Source organism: Anastrepha obliqua, chromosome 5 (assembly GCF_027943255.1).
Source record: "Anastrepha obliqua isolate idAnaObli1 chromosome 5, idAnaObli1_1.0, whole genome shotgun sequence".
Taxonomy (NCBI): Eukaryota; Metazoa; Arthropoda; class Insecta; order Diptera; family Tephritidae; genus Anastrepha; species Anastrepha obliqua.
Window position 1 is genome coordinate 50143881 of NC_072896.1, and position 19158 is coordinate 50163038.

Consider the following 19158-nt stretch of genomic DNA (forward strand, 5'->3'; position numbering starts at 1 on the left):
CGCAACGAATATCGTCTTTTAGTAAGTTTGTTAATTTTTAATGGGGCTCTAAGTCACGATAGATCATGCTTGGTTGTTCGCCTATATTTGGAGGCTTCTAATAAATTTGAGTATTTCCTCATGCCCTTTCTTCCATATGGATCAATGGATTTTGAGACAACACCTAGGCGTGCAAATCTTCGCCTTGCGAGAGCTATATATTCTAAAAGATGGGCTCTGGTGTTTCATTGTCCCACCCGGAAAAATGGCAAGTGCGGATTCCTACTAATCCTAGTTCTCTGAAATGGTAATGAAGACTGTCCCGGTTCAACTGTCAGGTTCAACCTGAAATAGATAAGCTGACATTTCTAGAAACGTTTAGCGCAGGTACTCTTGAGTCATTCATTTACATGCAATATGGATGTAATTGCAATATGGACGTAAAGTCTAGAACAGAGGCAGGCCGGCAAAGCAACTCATCTTCCCTTCTCAAAAAGAGTCAAGTAGATCTGGATATAGAGGCCATAAAAACTCTCACTGGATACCAAACGGGCATTGTAGTTTTCGTTATCATTTCGGGAAACTACGATTAATAAAATCATTTGTAGTTTTCACGAGCTGGGCTATGAAACACCAGAGCAGATACTCTGAGAATGTGCAGCTTTTGTCAGAGGAAGACTCACTCACCTTTTCATTGGTTCTATGGAGCAAAAATCCCACTAAAGTGCTCAAATTTATTTGCAGCCTTCCTTTATAGGCTCGCGATCAAGCACCAGAGGCCGCATCATAAATCGCAGATCCTTTAGCCTAACAAAACTTAAACTGAAAACCAGTGCTCCTAGGGTAGCCCCCTTCTCTATCACGATAAGGAAGGGAGGTATTCCTATAAGTGCATGTCAGGCAGGTTCCCGTTGTCCCAGTTATGTCAACGCCCACAGACTTATGGAGCAAAACTCAACAAACGTTCGTGCCCCTTGAGATACCAAAAATAAAATGGGGCTGGATTTGGCCGAGTCTCCGTGAAGTATTTGCCGTTCGGATTCGGCTTAAAACTGTAGGTCTCTTCATTTGTGAAACAACATCAAGACGCACGCCACAAACAAGATGAGGAGCTCGGCCAAACACCCAAAATGGGTGTAACCGCCAATTATATATACATATATATAATTCGCCATGTTTTAGCAAAAAGGAAGTGTGCGGACGAGAGAGGGCATTTCAGGTGTGGGTTTTGTCAAGCACCACAGCAAGATGGTATCATGGATAGTTTCCTTCCTCATGTGAATGATATGAAGATAGTCTTTTTGGAGTTCAATGAAACAATTAGATATCCTTATATTATTTGCACACACTGTGAAGAAAGAAAGAAGTCGAATTCACATCGCTGCAGTATCAGATAGCGATATTTTCAAACTGTCTCACAGTCTTTCAAAGTAAGTATTAATCAAGGAACAAGTGACTATAATCAATCCGGAATTCATAACTATCTCCTGATATTAAATTAGATAATAGATTAGATAAAGATTAGTGATTCGATTAGGTTTATCAAGTCAATTAGCAGGAAATTGGAGTAGAAACACTAATAATCACAAGGACATGGTTTTTGAATATAATGTTTGATACAATAATGGTCTTATTTCCTAGCGGAGATCATTTTGCTTGTTGGCATCTTTGGCCAATAAGGTAGTGAAAGAGAGTGCAAAATATCGTAGCTACTAGTCCATTAAACAACTGGTATCTGTGGCAGTCTAAGTGGAAAGTAAGATGCGGCTCATGTCCTTTAAAATGATGTAGAGAACCCATATCAAATTAAGAAATATATTAAAGTTATTTAAAAAATGTATAAATTTTGTTTTTAATTAACCAATCGAAAAACTACTGCGACACTCTGCGTAGAGTAGTAATTGCGAATTTCACTCATAGATGGCTTCAGTTGAATTTTTAGGTTTGCAGTCGTAGTACAAATGAAAAACACGTTCTGTTATTTGATAGTTGGCAATTCAGCTGTCAATCAATAAAAAAAGTTTTTTGATCGGTTGCGTAGTTTTCGTTTGGCGTTGGTTAAAAAATGGAAAATCAAAGGGAACTTTTTCATCATATTTTAGTTTTTTATTTCCGAAATGGGAAAACCGCATCGCAAGCTCATAAAAAGTGCTGTTTATGGTGACGAAGCCTTAAAAGAACGGCAGTGTCAAAATTGGTTTGCCAAATTTCTTTCTGGTGATTTTTCACACAAGGATGAAAAACGCTCTGGTCGTCCAGTGTAAGTTGATGATGCCCTAATCAAGGCAATAATCGATTGGATCGTCACAGTACAACAGGGGAGATTGCAGAGTAGCTTCATGTGGGTTCCCCACGAATTGAAAGAAACGCATTTAACGCAACGCATTAACAGCTGCGATTTGCTAAAGAAACGAAATTAAAATTATCTATTTTTAAAACAACTTATAACTGGCGATAAAAAATGGGTTGTTTACAACAATATCAACCGGAAAAGATCGTGGAGCAGGCTAGGTGAACCTACTCGAACAGCATCAAAAGCTGATATTCATCAAAAGAAGGTGGGATTATAAAGGAATTGTCTACTTTGAACTCTTACCACCCAACCGAACGATCAATTCTGATGTCTACATTGAACAACTAACGAAATTAAACAATGCAGTTGAAGAAAAGCGACCCGAATTGACAAATCGAAAAAGTATTGTACTCGTATTCCATCATGACAATACAAGGCCACACATATCTTTGGCCACTCGGCAAAAATTATTGGAGCTGGGTTGAGATGTTTTGCCATATCCACCATATAGTCCTGACCTTGCACCATCTGATTATTAGTTGTTTCGATCTTTACAAAACTCCTTGAATGGTAAAAATTTCAATAATGATGATGATGTCAAATCGTACCTGATTCAGTTTTTTGCTAATAAAAACCAGAAGTTGTATGCTCGTGTGACTATGATGCTGTCTGAAAGATGGCAAAAGATCATTAATCAAAATGGGCTATACATTACAGAATAAAGTTACTTAGTTCCATGAAAAAATTGTCTCTGATTTTCTAAAAGAAATCCGCAATTACTTAGTTGCCAACCCAATATACAAGAAGATGTGTGACAATTTTTAGGTCAACCATTTAAAAACTGAGTTGGGCCGATAACACAGGCCTATTGTTTTAAAACATGTTACTACCAAAAGGGGGCAAAAGAAAATAAAAAATGCCCTTTGTGCTCGCCGTTATCTTGAGATGATCGTAATTTCTCAGTATTTATCTCTTATGTATTATCTAAATATAGTTATCGATTTTTTTTGAATTTCCATTTAATATAACCAATTGCAATGGTTCTTGATATAGAGCAATGTTATGTGGCCAGAGCTCGACAACATCGATGTTTCCGACTTGTGGTTACAACAAGAGGTTGTTATATGCAAAACAGGCGACGCAGCGCCGAAGTTGTGAAGGAAAATATTTACGCGACCAAAGCCAATAACTTGGACGCCCTTACTGCCAACATTCGGGAGGCTATTATCGCAATAATATCGCCCATTCTGAATCGATTTATCAAAAATTGAACGGCCCCATTATGAGTCCAATTACCGACAAGGTAGTAATGATACACGAAAATGATCTTCCATTTATCGGTTTATCTATATAGATATCAGAATAATGTATTAGAAAATAGCGTAAGTATACGTGTACGTGTAATTTGACAAGATAATTTGGACTGATCATGAGTCACGATCAGATGGTTATGAAAAAATTAGAGCCGCACATCAAGAAAGGCTCGCTGATTTTATGTTATCTGGTGAACGTTTGAAGTGCTTTTTGATTTATGAATTCAGAAAACAGTTTAAAAGCAAACTTTTAATGGATTTTAAAGTATTGTATTTATACTTAGGTTTGATGAAACAAAAACGATATCAACTATGTGAAAACAACTTTGGAGCTCGAAAGGTAGAACTACTCAACCCTGGAATAAATATATGGGTGTTGAAAATCGGATGGAAAATAGCCAAGTTATGATAAAAAACATTTCGACGGTTCTGAGAAGGCAACAAATTGAGAGGAGGAAGCAACTAATTGAAATTTGTTTTTGTTAATAAAACATAAAATAATAAAAATAAAATATTTTTTAATACATTTTTCAGGTATTTTTTTTTTGGTTTTTTTTAATTTTTTTCTTAATTATCTATATATAATATATAAATATAAGTAAAAATAAATATATTTTTAGTGAGCCTTTTCAGTGCTTGGCTTCACAGTGCGGTCGCTTGGAGCACTACTAACCTTTATTTGGTCTATTAGTATAGTGTAGCCATACGTACTTTTCGGCATTTCAAAAATTAAGAATCATTATATGATTGGGGAGGGTGCTTAAAAAAACCACAAAATATTTTTTAAATTTATTTTTTAAAACGTTTTAAGTCGCTATCAAACGTGCAGGAAAAGACATTGAGTGTGCATTGTAACTATAAGTTCGTCGTATTGGCAATGGTAGGCTTTTATTTGCATACATCAAATTGAAATTGCGTTCAAATAGTCTAATCCAATACTTACTTTGATAAGTGCTAGTTGCAAGCGTACTGAGTTTAATGTTTCTAGAAATCGAAATCGTCGAAATCATATAAAAAACCGGACATCAGCAGCAGAGTCTCTTAAAAGCGAATTCAAAACGGATTTGCTATCAATAACTCATTGGCGTGACAAATTAACTCTGGATATGTGGTAAGTGGCCAGTTTTGATATTTGAGCTTGATATTGATTAGCTTCCAGCGGTTCCCGAACTGAAGCATGGAACAGTCAAAGTAAATGCTTAAGCTGTGTAAGAATTCATGGCATTGTATGAAGTTACAAAGCCTACAATAGCCAACGTCTCCGGAAAAAAGTAGGAGGCAATTTTGCTACTTGTCGAACTAACCCCTACGATCTCAATATCAAGTGACATGATGCTACCGATGTTCAGTTTTGTCAAACGCTTCAAGACTGAAGGGGACAATAAAAATACCAAAACCAAGCAAGATAAACCGGAACAAAATAACATGGCATGCGAGATGCAAGGATAGGGGTCAAAGGATCGGGGAAAAATACTCGCAAACGCTAAGAAGGAACTCAAATAAAGGGTTTTCCAATAAGAGGTGTTATTTTAATATTCAAAGAAAAATGCAATTTTTTAATATAAATGATCGGATGTTTCTTTCAGTTATAATAGTGGAAAATAACATCAGACAAATGACCACTACGACCACGCTTGCAGGACAATATCCTTTTCATGAAATTCTCCATAACCGAATTGCAAAGTGGCTGCCCTATGTCCTCGATAGCCTCACGAATTCCATCTTTGAGTTCTTGAATCGACCCTGGGTTGTTGGCGTAGACCTTCTATTTCACGTGGCCCCAAAGAAAAAAGTCACAAGGCGTTAAATCACAAGATATCGGTGGCCAATTGTGATCACCTCTTCGAGAGATAACACGGTCCGGAAACTTTTCCCGTAAAATATCAATGGTTTCGTTGCTTGTGTGGCACGTAGCGCCGTGTTGTTTAAAATAAACGTTGTCCACATCAATACCATCCAATTCCAGCCATAAAAAATCGTTAATCATCTCTCCTGTTTAACACCTAACACCTGTTATTGGAAAACTCTTTATATTTAAAGCGGAAGTCTACGCTGTTATTGGTGTCAAACAAGTTGTTGAGCCAGTTTTCAAAAGCCTCTTTGTTATCGAAGGTAATGCCCTCCATACGGTTTGACAGGGAGCGGAAAAGATGGTAATCGGTCGGTGCAAGGTCCGTAGAATACGGCGAATGCTGAAGGACCTCTCATTCGAGCTCTTGGAGTGCGGCTTTGACGACTTGTGTAACATGGGGCTTGGCGTTGTCATGAAGGAGTATGATTTGACCACGTCGATCAGGTATTTTTAGTCGAATAGCCTCATTCCCGCGTTGTAGCTGGGCAATGTAGAGCTCCTTATTGACCGTGGCATTCTTTTTGAGCATTCCCCAGTGCACCATGCCCTCCCAGTCCCACCAAATACATATCACGATCTTCTTCGGATGAAAATCCAGCTTTACTACCGGCTTTGGCGTATCTCCTGGAGCCACCCAACCCTTTCTTTACTTCATATTGATGTATAGGCGCCATTTCTCATCTCCCGTGACGATTCGGTACAAAAAGCATTGTTTATGACCGCGTGTTGCTCAATGGCGGGGAAGATGCTGAGAAGCAATTTGAAGGTGACTTTCTTTGTTCTTTTCGTTGAGCTCGTGAAACACACAGGCTCCCAATTTTTCGGTAAATCCCATTGAATGAATTACCTTCATCGTTTTATGATCGCATTTCATTTTTTCCGCCAATTTAAGACTGGTTTGGCGACCGTTCTTCTTCAAAAGTGATTTGAGACATTCTTAATCGAGTTTAGAAGGCCTTCCGCTGCGGGACGTATCATCAAAGTCGTCATTTTTAAACTTTGCAAACCATAGCTGTAGACTCGCCTCGTGATACCTTCTCCATACACGTAGCAAATGTCGATGAAAAGGAAATCAAAATATAAAACGCTATGGACCTATTCCCCAACACAATAGAGTAAGCAATTACCTAACTAGCTTGGGAATATACTCGAATAGAATTTGTAGGTTCTGTAGGAAGGAAAATGAAGCATAACTGTCATTGTGTCCAGCACTGAAGTATAAGCGGCAAAAAACACCTGGGTAAACCTACATATGTTACCAGAGGAGGAAATTAAACTCAATAAAATAGGACAAATACTAAAATTGATTGAGAAAGTTGAGCCATGAAGTAGGCACGATGGATCTTTCGGGTCGCAGTGCTGAATCCACTAAAAATAATAATAAAAATAAAATAATAAATAAATAATTGGCGCGTATACTTCTGTTATTTCTCAGGAAAGCGCAGAAAAGATGGAGCTCCACTTCTTCATGTGTTATTTCGAAAACCCTTTGGCCCCAATACGATATATGAAGGACTCAGAAAGTTCTTTGGACTCCTCGCCATTCAATTTCCAAACTCGTAGCTGTGTTTACCGGTCACTGGACGATCGGCACATACGTGGAAAAGCTAGGGTTACCATTTAACCCCAATTGCAGAAGCTGTGGTACCTTACAGAGAAGGAGACTGTCGAGCATTTTCTCTGTAAATGTCCGGGTTTGGCAGCTAGAAGACTAAGGTCACTGGGAGCTCCTTTCTTTGACAGCCTCGGGCAGTGCGCCAACCTAAGTCCAATGAATCTTCTCCATCATATCATATATGGCTGTGGATATCTGTCTGTTGAAAGTATCATAATGGTATCGAAACGGCGCTTTAGTGCTACTTGAGGAGTGCCAGGTGCACTTCAACCATTTCACCTACCTACCTACTTCTGTTAGCTGTTTAGCCGAGCTTCTCCTCCTATTTGTGGTGTGTGCCTTGGTGTTGTTCCACAAATGTAAGGACCTACAGTTTTAAACCGACTCCGAACGGCAGATATTTTTTTTATGAGGAGCTTTTTCATAGCAGAAATACACTCGGAGGTTTGCCATTGCCTGCCGAGGGGCGACCGCTATTAGAAACAACTTTTTTTTCACTTTAGGTGTTTCACGGAGATTCAAACTACCGGCAGTAATGGGCAATGACAAACCTCCGTTTTTGATCAAAAATATTGAAACTTGGAAGGATGACCGTGCTTTTACGGCTGCAAAGAAAATCGTCCATTCCAAACGTGCAGTGAGCGTTGTTGCTGGACGTGGTGTTGCGTAAGTGGAGAAATATACAGTCTGTGTCAGAAGAAAAGAACTGGGTTTTTTTCTTTTAACTTCATGATATATTTCGTCTTGCTTTTTCCAGCATAATATTCCCACTCAAGGGATACGACGCCAGTGCAAACTCAGGTTAGTGTCATCCGAAACTTTCCCGTACACGCAACCAAACAAAAATGAGTGAGAAGTACGCGAAGCGTTTTGAGACGGTATTTTTATGCACGCATTCGAAAGGGCCGAAATTATCTTACGCCGTGGCTGCAAAAGTGATTAAAAAATCAAAAAAGATTGCTGTGATGAATAATCAGCGGTATAAGGTGTCCAAAATTGTTGATGACTTTTCAGAGCGCGGCTTGAAGTGAGTTACGACAAAAAAGCAGGATCAAGTGATCGTCAACTTTTAAGCGTAACCCTTCTTTGGTGCTACGCCATGCACGATCAGTTCTTGCTAAAAAGGGAATAGATGTGAGTAGCAACACCATCGAATAACGACTGAAGGAGGCGAACATATCCTAGCATCCCACATCATCAAAACCACTGCTCTCAGAAAAACACATTGAGAAACAACAAAACAAGAAAATGGCGTCACTGTATTAGACTGACCTTCCCAGTCCCCAGACGTCAACCCCATTGAAAATGTGTGGGGAACTATGAAAACGCATCTTGCCGGAAGGCCAGTCCATAATTTAAAGCAACTCATGCGTCAAGTTCGCAAAATCTAGTCCTGTTTGTCGACGGGCTGCGCAGAAAAACTGGTTCAAAGCATGAAGAAGATGTCAGGCTATACTCGACCACGATGAAGGCTACACGGCTTATTGAGTAATTGCGACTCGTAAGTTTATACATACTTTCATGTAAAAAAATTTTTAAATATATAATTTTTATACTTCATGAATAATCGCTGATCCTTTTCTCTGACACAAACTGCAAGTAGTTAATAAAAACTTGTAAAAAGCAAAAGCAATAGTTGCCTTTGTGGTTAAAAGAGTACAGGAAAAAATATCCTGATCCAAAAAAAATTAACGCCTGTATCCTGATTGTAAGTGATTTAAATATTAATGGTAGTTTTATTTGTAATTTAAATATTCATTTACATTGTATACATTTTATAACAGTAAATGTAGATTTGTGCTCAATACAGTGTTCTATTCTATAGCGAAGCTAGATATTATGTAAAAAAATTAATTTAATGATTACAAAAGCTTCGTATGAAAAAGATCGTATAAAAAGGTGTCCGACTAAATTAAAAAAAAACACAAAACACAAAAAGACAAAAAAAATTGTATATGATTTATTTGCATTTCTTAAAAACAAAGACTGAATTTTTCATATCCAAATTGGTTGTACCTATTTTATAGATCACCGGTGTACATATACATGCATATATAATATATTATATGTACTTATAACTATATGCATGTAAATACACAGTATGTGTGAAAGTAAATGTGCTCGAACCTGGATATTTAATTTTACCTTCACTCCTCGTAGGTTTTAGTTGTTCTATGATAATTAACTTTCACTACTTTGCTTTGTTATTTGCTTTACCTTATACACATAAATTCATAAATTTTTAAACAAATTCTTTTGCAATTGTCACACTATCGTTGCAATTAGTGAGCGCTCCTTGTTTATCGATTAACTGCAATTTCAAGAATTTCCATTTGCATTTTACGAGTAACAGTGTATAATTTTTTTCTTTTTTTTTTAATTTTCATACATTTATTTATTACGTAATGTATGTCGAAGCATTGAGTAATTTTTACACATTTTTATAATCTTACACTTCAGCCCTGAATTGCATTAAAAAGTTTAATTTTCGATGAAATAGGGCAACTGCTTTTGCCTCGACTCCGCTCAACATTTTCTCTCAGATTTATTATTTATCAGTATTTATTTTTCAATTGAACTCAAGGCACTTGATTTCACTTTATTTTTGAATTCTCTGCAGCTTTGTATATTTTTGTGTGAAAAAATAACTTATTTTCCGAGTATCTAATATACAACAATCACAACCGTAACTAGCGCTGACGTTGTTAACGTTAAAGGTTCTAAGGTTAGCCACGAATAACCGACGTAAGCAGCCGCTAGTCAAGCAGACTCAATTCATTCAGTACACCGAAAATAATAAGTAAAAAAAACGCCTGTCAACCAAGCAACACACAACAATAAATTGCCGAAAATAACGAACGAACACCTTTAAGGAAGTCCGCAAGCAGCCAGTCACTGAATCAGTCACCACATCGAAGAGGAAGAAACTTTTTGCACCTGTTCGAAGCTTGTGGTAAAACCAGTGGGAACTACTAGTGGTTGGTATACAAATCAAATATCCATTAGAAAAAAAAGCAATAGAATGCTTTTAAACCTAAACACGAACTACCAGTGAGTGTACAAGAAAATGAACGAACACAACTCACAATCAGTCAAAGGTGAATGGCAAAAGCGTAAAGATGGCAACGGCGTCAAAGCCCTCGGGACCGACCGGCACTACTCGGAAATCATACGATTGTGTCGCGCTCCTTGTTCGCCTTAGTGGTTGATAGGCCTAGTAACACCGAAGCCTTGGTCGCGTTGACGACCTCCAACCAAAACAATAAACAAAATACAAATGGTTGTAAATTAAAATACAATAGTAAAATAAAGCAAATGGCTGGTAAAGTACGACATTTGTATTCAGTTAAGTGATTCATTTGGGGTTAGATGCGCGAACACACAAAACTTCTAGCTCTAGTTAATGTAAGCGTGAGAGAAGTGGTGTTTAGAAAGCTTTCGCTTTCTTTTTTGATTTTAAAAAATCCACTCCTGACATCGCAAAAGTTGACGTGTAGTTAAACATAAAAAAAAAAAACAAAAAAATAAAAATAGAAATAGAAATAAAGTAAACAAAATAAATTATATGAGATTTGAGAAACATATACTTATATACTTTATATATTATATTTACGAGTACGCACTTTATTGTCTTTCAGCACAACTTAGTCTTCCATCTCTAGCCTTTTGAAAGCCGCATTTTTCTCATTGGTTTTTCACAATGACTGAGTCTAAGAAAACTGAAAACGTAAAACCTTTGGATGAAATAATTTATCCAGAAATCGAGCCTGGCATAATTAGCAAGCAAATGATTGACAAAGCTTATCTGGAGGATGGCAAACAAGGCGAAGAAGCACGCCTTCATCAAATGGAACCCGTGGTATATGAACGCATTTCCGTCTTAAGGTTGGAGTTTAAAAGTAAGTATTTTTTTTTTTAATTCTTTTTAAAACCCGTATAAAAGTGCATAGATACGAGAGCAATTAATTGATAGCACTGTTGTCAGAGGATTTGACAAAGTGTTGCAATATTTCAATTTAAGTGTCACTGCAAGCAGTCAACGTGGAGAGTAGAAATCGTAATACCACAGAGAGAAAGTTAGTAGAAATTGCATCCCAATCACAGACTGATCATTCTTTCATTAATAACGCCAAATAATCTCTAAAGGGAAGTACTACCGCTAGTGACCGTGTCAAAGTCGCTTCAGAGATTCCAGACCGAGCACTTTTCTACGGAGGGTGAGTCTGGTGAATATCGTCCAAAAACTGCGACTGATAACGTAAATGTCGCTGTGGTGAAAAATTCGTGAAAAAGTCGAGAAAATTGATAAAAGCTCAAGATTTTGCAGTGAAGGACTGCTGAGGAACTGTGCTTAAATATCACGAATGTATCTGAAATATTTAAGTGTCATCTTAGATATACTCAGGATCATTTCTTCAGATTTTACTCTATGCTCAAAAAGAGACGCTCGATCGATTTGCTGGACGATATAGAGGTTACAGAAGGTTGCGCCTTCCAAAAGCCACTACTTTGTTATTGATCAATTTTATAATAGAGTAAAGAAAATATTATTTACTAAGTAGGCAATTGAGCAGTCAAGTCCTCTCTCGATGAACAAAAACCTCACTCCCATCATGACCGTCCAATTGCATGGCGCAGAAGCTTGGACAATGTTCGAAAGAAAAATTCTACGGATGATTTGTGGACTATTTCACGTTGGCGGCGGCGAATATCGCAGACGATAGAGAAATGAGCTGTTTGAGCTTTACGACGGCATAGAGATAATGCACTGAGTAAAGATCCAGCGGCTCCGCTGGCTAGGTCATGTCGTCCAAGTGGATGTAAGCACTTCAGCTCCAAAATTATTCGGCGCGTCTGCTGGTGATAGCTGTAGGCTATTTACGTTGGAAATAACTGGAGATGATGGACTTGGCTTCACTTGCTGTGCCCGGTTTGCGCCAGTTAATACGAGGAGGAAACGATGACAGAGCATTTGGAGCGATACAAACCTACTGAAATGGCCGAAATTTTGGATTGCCAATTTTGATGTCGTGCGATCTATAGCGGCAAAACAAAGCAGCCATTAAAACTATAATTTCACTTTTATAATTACGTCTATAAAGAAAATAGAAGCTCTGATCTGCTATCCGGTAAATCACTCACTTATTATATGTGTTCTAATTGGAAAATGTGTATTTTTGTATAAAAATTAATTTGACTATATGTTTTCTGGTATTTAAAATCATATAATTCTTTTCAGATATCTTACGAATAGACCATCTCTGGATAATGCCAAATTTAACGAAACTCTCTCTAAATAGTAATAAAATCGAGGTTATTGAACACATCGATATGTTGACTTCCCTAAAAGAACTCGATTTGAGTTTTAATTACATCGAACGTATTGAAAATATTAAAAAACTCGTAAACCTCGAAGTATTAACACTTTTTAGAAATATGATTACGAAAATTGAAAACTTGGATACTTTGGAGAAATTGGTCATACTAAGTTTGGGCGACAACAAAATCCACTCCACTGAAGGGGTAAGCGGAAAAGATTAATATATGAGTAGAAAGAGCTTATTAACTGGAACCATTTTTGATTCACTCAAAGATCGAAAGATTTCGCTTCTTGAAAGACCTCCGCGTACTGAATCTGGAAGGTAATCCTGTCGGAAAGAAACCCGATTTCCAAATGAATCTTTACGTTGCGGCCGTGCTGCCAAGTGTAAAATTTTACGAATATAAAACAATCACAGAAGAGTTGCGTCAAAAGGGCAAGGAAAAATATTAGTAAGTATAACAACTCAGATAGGGGAGGGGTGTATCTTATGTGTATATTTATCTTGGCCACCGCAGTCTGGTGGCTTTGATAGAATGAAAAAACAGTGGTAATGAGAGAAAAATCTTGTTGCAATAGCGGTCACTTCTCAGCTGACAATGGCCAAACTTCGAGTGTATTTCTGCCATTAAAGAGTTTCTCAAACAACCGTCAGCCGTAGGAAGTGGCATAAAACTATTAGTCCCTGGATTTGGCAAGACCAAGATACAGAGGACATTGCTACTAGCGTGCATATTCTTTTTTTACAAGCCATTTAATATCGATTGAAAAAATTAAGTACCGTACAGTGATTGAATTTTTATTATTGGAAGATTTATAGGCACAGGAAATTTAGGAACGAGTGTTGATAAAGAATTTTCACCATCAATTAGTACAGTAGAAAGATGGGTTGCTGAATTTAAACGTAGTCGTACAAGCTTTGAAGGCGTTCCTCGTCAAGGACGTCCAAAAACAGCAACAACTCCAGAAATCGTAGAAAAAATACAGAATATCGTATTGAAAAATCGTGGAGTGACTAAAAGAGATTTAGGCATCTCATTGGACGGTGTAAGTAATATTTTGACTGAAGTGTTGGGTTTCAGAAAGCTGTGTGCACAATGGGTGTCGCATTCGCTAACAATGGAACAAAAATACATTCGAAATCAACTTTCTCAGCAGCATATTTACAGTGTTTTCGAAATGATAAAGTAGATTTTGTGCGTCGATTCATCACTATGGAGGTCTATCACCATGATCCTACATCAAAACAAGAGGCTAAAGAATGGTGTGAAAATTGTTCTTCGGCTCCGAAACGAATTCGTGTCCAGAAATCAGCCAAGAAGGTGTTAGCATCAGTTTTTTGCGTAGCGCAAGGATTTTTGTTTGTTTATTACTTGAAAACTATTATAACAATAAATTCTGTAAACCCTTATAATTCATTGTAACCTTCTAGACCAGCTGAAGGAAAAAATTCGTGAAAAAAACACAGTTTTCAAAAAACAAAATTATTTTCCATCAAGACAATGTACCCTGTCACAGGAGCATTTTGAAAATGGCTAAAATCCCTAAAATAAAATTCGATTTGTTGGAGCATCCACCGTATTAGCCGGATTTGGCCTCTAGCAACTTCCATCTGTTTCCAGAGCTAAAAACCCATGCGTGGAAAGCGTTTTTCATCAAATGATGAGGTCATATCAGCTGTGGAAACGTATTTTGTAGCTCCTCTAGATTCTAACTTCAAGGATGGAGTTCATAAATTGGAATCTCGTTGGAACAAGTGGAATGATGTTCAGGGAGACTGTACTGAATAATAAAGAGTATTTCAAACCATAAAATTGTGTTTCCCTTATTTTTACAACTACTTAAGAAAACGGCCCTTAGACAAATAATATTGGGATGTTACTACCTTCCTAGAATCCCGAGTCCCGAATGCCGCCATCGGAGTATTTTTACAACTACTTGAGAAAACGGCCCTTAGACAAATAATATTGGGCTGCTACCACCTTCCTAAACTCCCGAACCCCGAACGCCGTCACCGGAGTCCACCCACAACCAATCGCAGACGAAGAGCTTCATTAGCCTCGTGAGACCCGCGTATCTTTGGCTCAACTACGTTATAAATATTGTAGCGGGTTAAACTCCTGCCTATCCAGAATCGACCCCAACATACTCATTATATATCCGGCACGTGAAGGTATCTCGCACGATACTAACCCCCTATTCACATGCCCCCTTAAACTCACTCTCCTAACAGCCTTCTCCCTTTGGGATCAACCCGTCAAAAGAGCATATTACCATACATCCCTTCCAATGTCTCCTATAACCAACTCATTATATTCCAGACCCCTCTTAGCCCAGCCCCATGGAAATGGAACATTTAGAGCCCCTCTATGACCAGAATTAAACGATTTATGCAGTAACCCTGCTACAACATATATAAATATATAATTGGCGCTTACACCCTTTGCTGAGTGTTTGGCTGAGCTCCTTCTCCTATTTGTCGTCTGTGGATTGGTGTTTTTCCTCGAGTTTTATACCGCTTTTGTCTGGCAGATGGTTTTTTACGAGGAAATTTTTCATGGCAGATACACAACAATAATAAATTTTACATCAATCCATTTATGTGATTTACCGCTCTGATAATATTTTTTATTTAAGCCGCGAACTGCGGGAAATCGAAGCTAATGAAGAGAAGGAGATACTAGCGCGCGCTGCTAAGGCTAAGGAGGAATATGATGAGCAACGCTTGGCTTCCAGCTTTGTAGAATACCTCAACGAGCATCAACTGTATGAATCTTTGTGGAAAGGAGACGAAGATGGACATGCATTGCTACAGATTGGTCAGGCAGCTACTGATCTGGCCGACGAATATGACAACGATATCTATGATGTGACTCAAGAGATATATAAATATGGTTTGGAACGCTATGAGGAACGTGAATTAGAAATAAATGAGTTTAAAGAAAATTTGGAAGAAGGTCAGAAGTTGATACAACAAATGGGCCAAGATGTTATCGAGGGCTTTCTACACCATAAAGATCGAGTTTTTGATCGGGCATCAGCTATACTAAAAGCACTAGAACTACGAACCGTTCGTGGAGAGGACGAAGAATCCCCCGAGAGTTTAGAATTATTGGAACAATTCGATAAAATTACAATGCAATTCGATGATACCATCAATGAAATATGGCAGCAGTTAATGAGTCAAGAACTGCACTTACATGAAAGCATTGAGGTTTGTATATGATCAGCATTTGTAAAAGTCCCTTTTTACTTAAGGCTTTAATTCATGTTTGGCTTTACACAATACAATTTTCACTTCAGGAGTCTACAGTGAATTTTCAACGTCGCATACAAGAAATGATGGCAAAATTTGTGGAGCAGGTGCAAACATATTTCGGGCAACTACGTGATATTGCCATTCATTTTTCTGAAAATATGGCCGAGGTAGCCACTCACTACGTCAACACCAAATTAGCGCTGCAAGATTTTGATGATGTGCCACCAGAATTATTGCATTGCATGGAAGATCGTGAGGCTGTACTAAATTTAATAGCTGGCATGAAAGATTCACACATACAACGTATTGATGAGCGAGAGGATCGACTGATGGTACGAAGCAGAGACTTCATAGAAAACATGATCGATGAACTGAACAAGTAAGTAGCTATATAGTACAAACTGTTGATTGGTTGATTATATGCAGAGGAAATCCGAAGTAGTAAACTGAGGAATGGTAGTGTTTCTCTAAGGTCCATCTAAAGGATAATAGAAGAGTTATGAAAAAGTTAGAGTAGATTTTTGAATGTTAAAGAGCTGCGATGTTTGCCCCTCTGCACAAAAAATTGTTTACTATCCCATCTTCAGGGCACGCAGCAAATGCTGTCACGTATACCGACTACAAATAGAGGTTTGAACAATTCTTCCAGCAATACGTCAAGTTGCCTGCAGCCTCATCTGTTCAGTGAGAGTAAATATCAAGAATGCTAGATTTAGCCTTCCAAAGCAAAATTATGAGAGTAGCTTTGGCTGCCACATCATAATAGATTATGCAAAAGAATTATGCTTGCTCATTTCATATGTATTCTCATGCTCGTTCAATCAGTCGGTGTTCAGACGGCGTCGAAATAACTGAGCAATGGCTGCGTTAATTTTTTTCTTATATCACCAAAACAATCTCAGTTTTATCGTAAACAAACCGTTGTCACATCTCCGGTTACGTCAGCAACTCAGTTGATTCCTTCAAGATCTCTGGAGCCGATTAACAGTTTAATGTTGGCCATACCTGCCGAATTTTCTCCACAGTAAGCAAATACCAAGCAAGAAATTTTCAGTTTCAAGACACTAGGTGGCCAAATGCTGCCGGGTGACCTTCTAACAAACACAGTGAAGTTAACGTAAGTCACAACTGAACTACATAGTTTTGAAATATATAGTTAAAAAAATTACCAATTATTTACCTGCAGGCACATAAACCTCTGTTCCATACCCCACTCTGCTCGAAATATTCAATCTCCTTCAAGATTGGACATACCTTTGCCTGGAAAACCAAGGCGTAGTTCTTCAAAATAATTGAAGCCTATCAGCATTTCCTTTGTACCAAACAGAAGTAATTTATTGGAATGACCGCCTTTGATTGAAAAAAACTCGCGTCATTCCAGAACGTAGAACCAGATAATTTGAATATTGTTGCTGATTTAACTCCTACTAATCCAGAATTGACTCAGTCACATTAACCAGCTCTTGTCATGTTCTTTTAAACCCACTCATCTAACATCACTTTCGCTCTGGGCCCACCTTGCCTGTTTACTGGATTCCCCCATAAATATATGGGGAATGCTGCTGAAGTGACAGTCCTTGGCCGAATATAAATCCGGGTCGTTCCGGTAACGTAGAACCGACTGTCGTGGGAACGATGGATGTTGTCATCGTTCATGCTTCTGCACCATACGATAGGTCGGGCATGATGAGAGCCTTGTAGAGTGTTAGTTTTGTTCGTGGAGAGAGGACTTGAGGCAGAGAGACTGCTCAGTTGCCTACTTAGTCCAAAGTAGCACTTGTTGGCAAGAGAGATTCTACGTTGGATTTCAAGGCAGACATTGTTAATTCGGTGTTAATGCTGGTTCCTAAATATACGAAGTCTTTTACAACGTCGATATCATAACTGTCAACAGTGACGTGGGTGCCGATATGCGAGTGCGCCGACTGTTTGTTTGATGACAGGAAGTACTTTGTTTTTCGTCGTTCACCACCAGACCCATTCGCGTTGCTTCTTTATCCAGTTTGGAAATGGCAGAACTTATAGCCCCGGAATAGATTCTTGGCGATTCAATATTTTGGATGCAATGTTTTTTTTAGTTCGAAAAAAATATTGGTTTTATGTTTTTTCTCACAATTTTTTTAATTAATTGGTTTGTTCAGGTTTTTTTTTATAAATATATTTTTATGCTCAAGAATAATAAAGACTTTTTTGATTTCTATTTTGTTCCAAATTAATATTTAATTTAAATTGTTTTTACGCTAAAATTTTTTTATGCAAAAAAATGATAATTAAATTTTTTTTGAAGAATCTTAATTTTGTATTATTTTCCTAATAAGAACAACAAGAAAGATATTGATTATGTTGATGGTGTTAGTTTTTTGATAGATAAAAAAATCCCTTACAATAAAAGGCTGCATAGGGAACCAGAAATTTATCAAATTTAACAGAAGTTATGAACAGTCAAGAAAATTAAGCATTATAGATCCAATCGAAAAAAGATCGATATCTTCGGAAATGCATACCTTAAATCCTGATTCTAAAGCAACAGCGCGTCAATTCGTTATTTTCGGGCAGGATTAATGAAACCAAAAACAATCATATACATTAGGGCGGGTCGATTTAAAAATCGCTCATTGCTCTGTGAAAATCGTATTCTAGGGATCAAAATAAGAAACTTTGCCGAAGGAACCATACCTCTAAAACGAATTCTGATGTCCCCCAATTTGGGTCGAACGAAAAATCCCTCTCTGACCCATTTAGAGTGCTCCAATCGAGTCCAAATGTATGACCGACCCCCACTAACTTTGGACGGCCGATCCACCCATGCCAGTGGCACACCCCCTGGAACTCCCCTGGGGGGTTCCCCATACAATCATTTCAAAATATCACCATTTTTCGCCTTTACATGAGAAAAGAAACTAAAAAGTTCGACCCAAATTGGGGGACATCAGAATTCGTTTTAGAGGTATGGTTCCTTCGGCAAAGTTTCTTATTTTGATCCCTAGAATATGATTTTCACAGAGCAATGGGCGATTTTTTTGCCTCCCCACAAATCGACCCGGCCTAATATACATATACGAGTATACACTGCTTAAAAATATAATAGAAACAAGCAGTTAATGCAAATTACGAAAATAAAAAGCCTTTTCTATTATTTTTCCCCAAGCACAAATTTCATTTCTTTACTCAAGGGTGTTCAAAATAAGCATGGGGCAAAATAGAAAATGAAATTTGTTACAGAAAAAACCCGTTAATTGCTGATCACATATTTTAAACAATCTTAACAACAACAATGTGCATGTGCTAAGTATTAAAGTAAAATTGAGGTGCACTGTTTCTATTATATTATATTTTCCAAAAGTGTAAAAATAAGTATGAGAATATAAATACTAAGTTCAAACCCCTCAAATGTACTTTCAGTGATGAATTGGAGCGCAATAGAGCTAAAATTCTCGAAATTAACTCTTTTCTCGAACTGATGGCTGAATCTTTGGCATCATTGCAGAGTGAGATCCGTGATGAAGTAATGAATGAAGAAGCGTAAA

The 19158-nt window shown here is 37.7% G+C and overlaps 2 protein-coding genes across 5 annotated transcripts in view; one reads left to right on the forward strand and one right to left on the reverse strand.

Annotated features, from left to right (window-relative positions):
- The window catches only part of LOC129249281 (uncharacterized), a 34660-nt gene extending 25228 nt beyond the window's left edge, over window positions 1-9432 (reverse strand). For 3 of the 4 annotated variants that reach the window (XM_054888997.1, XM_054888996.1, XM_054888993.1), the window contains exon 1: window positions 9198-9432. The gene's annotated coding sequence lies outside the window, so the exon portion shown is untranslated. The remainder of the gene's footprint in view (window positions 1-9197) is intronic. The other variant, XM_054888994.1, reaches the window with a different exon arrangement.
- Window positions 9433-9615: 183 nt separating this feature from the next.
- Window positions 9616-19157, forward strand: LOC129247974 (dynein regulatory complex subunit 3). Its single transcript, XM_054887362.1, has 7 exons — window positions 9616-10030; window positions 10691-10951; window positions 12292-12575; window positions 12646-12824; window positions 15010-15586; window positions 15676-16010; window positions 19034-19157. The coding sequence occupies exons 2-7, from the start codon at window positions 10753-10755 to the stop codon at window positions 19155-19157; spliced, it is 1698 nt and encodes a 565-aa protein (XP_054743337.1). The 5' UTR covers window positions 9616-10030; window positions 10691-10752.
- The last annotated feature ends 1 nt before the right edge of the window (window position 19158 follows it).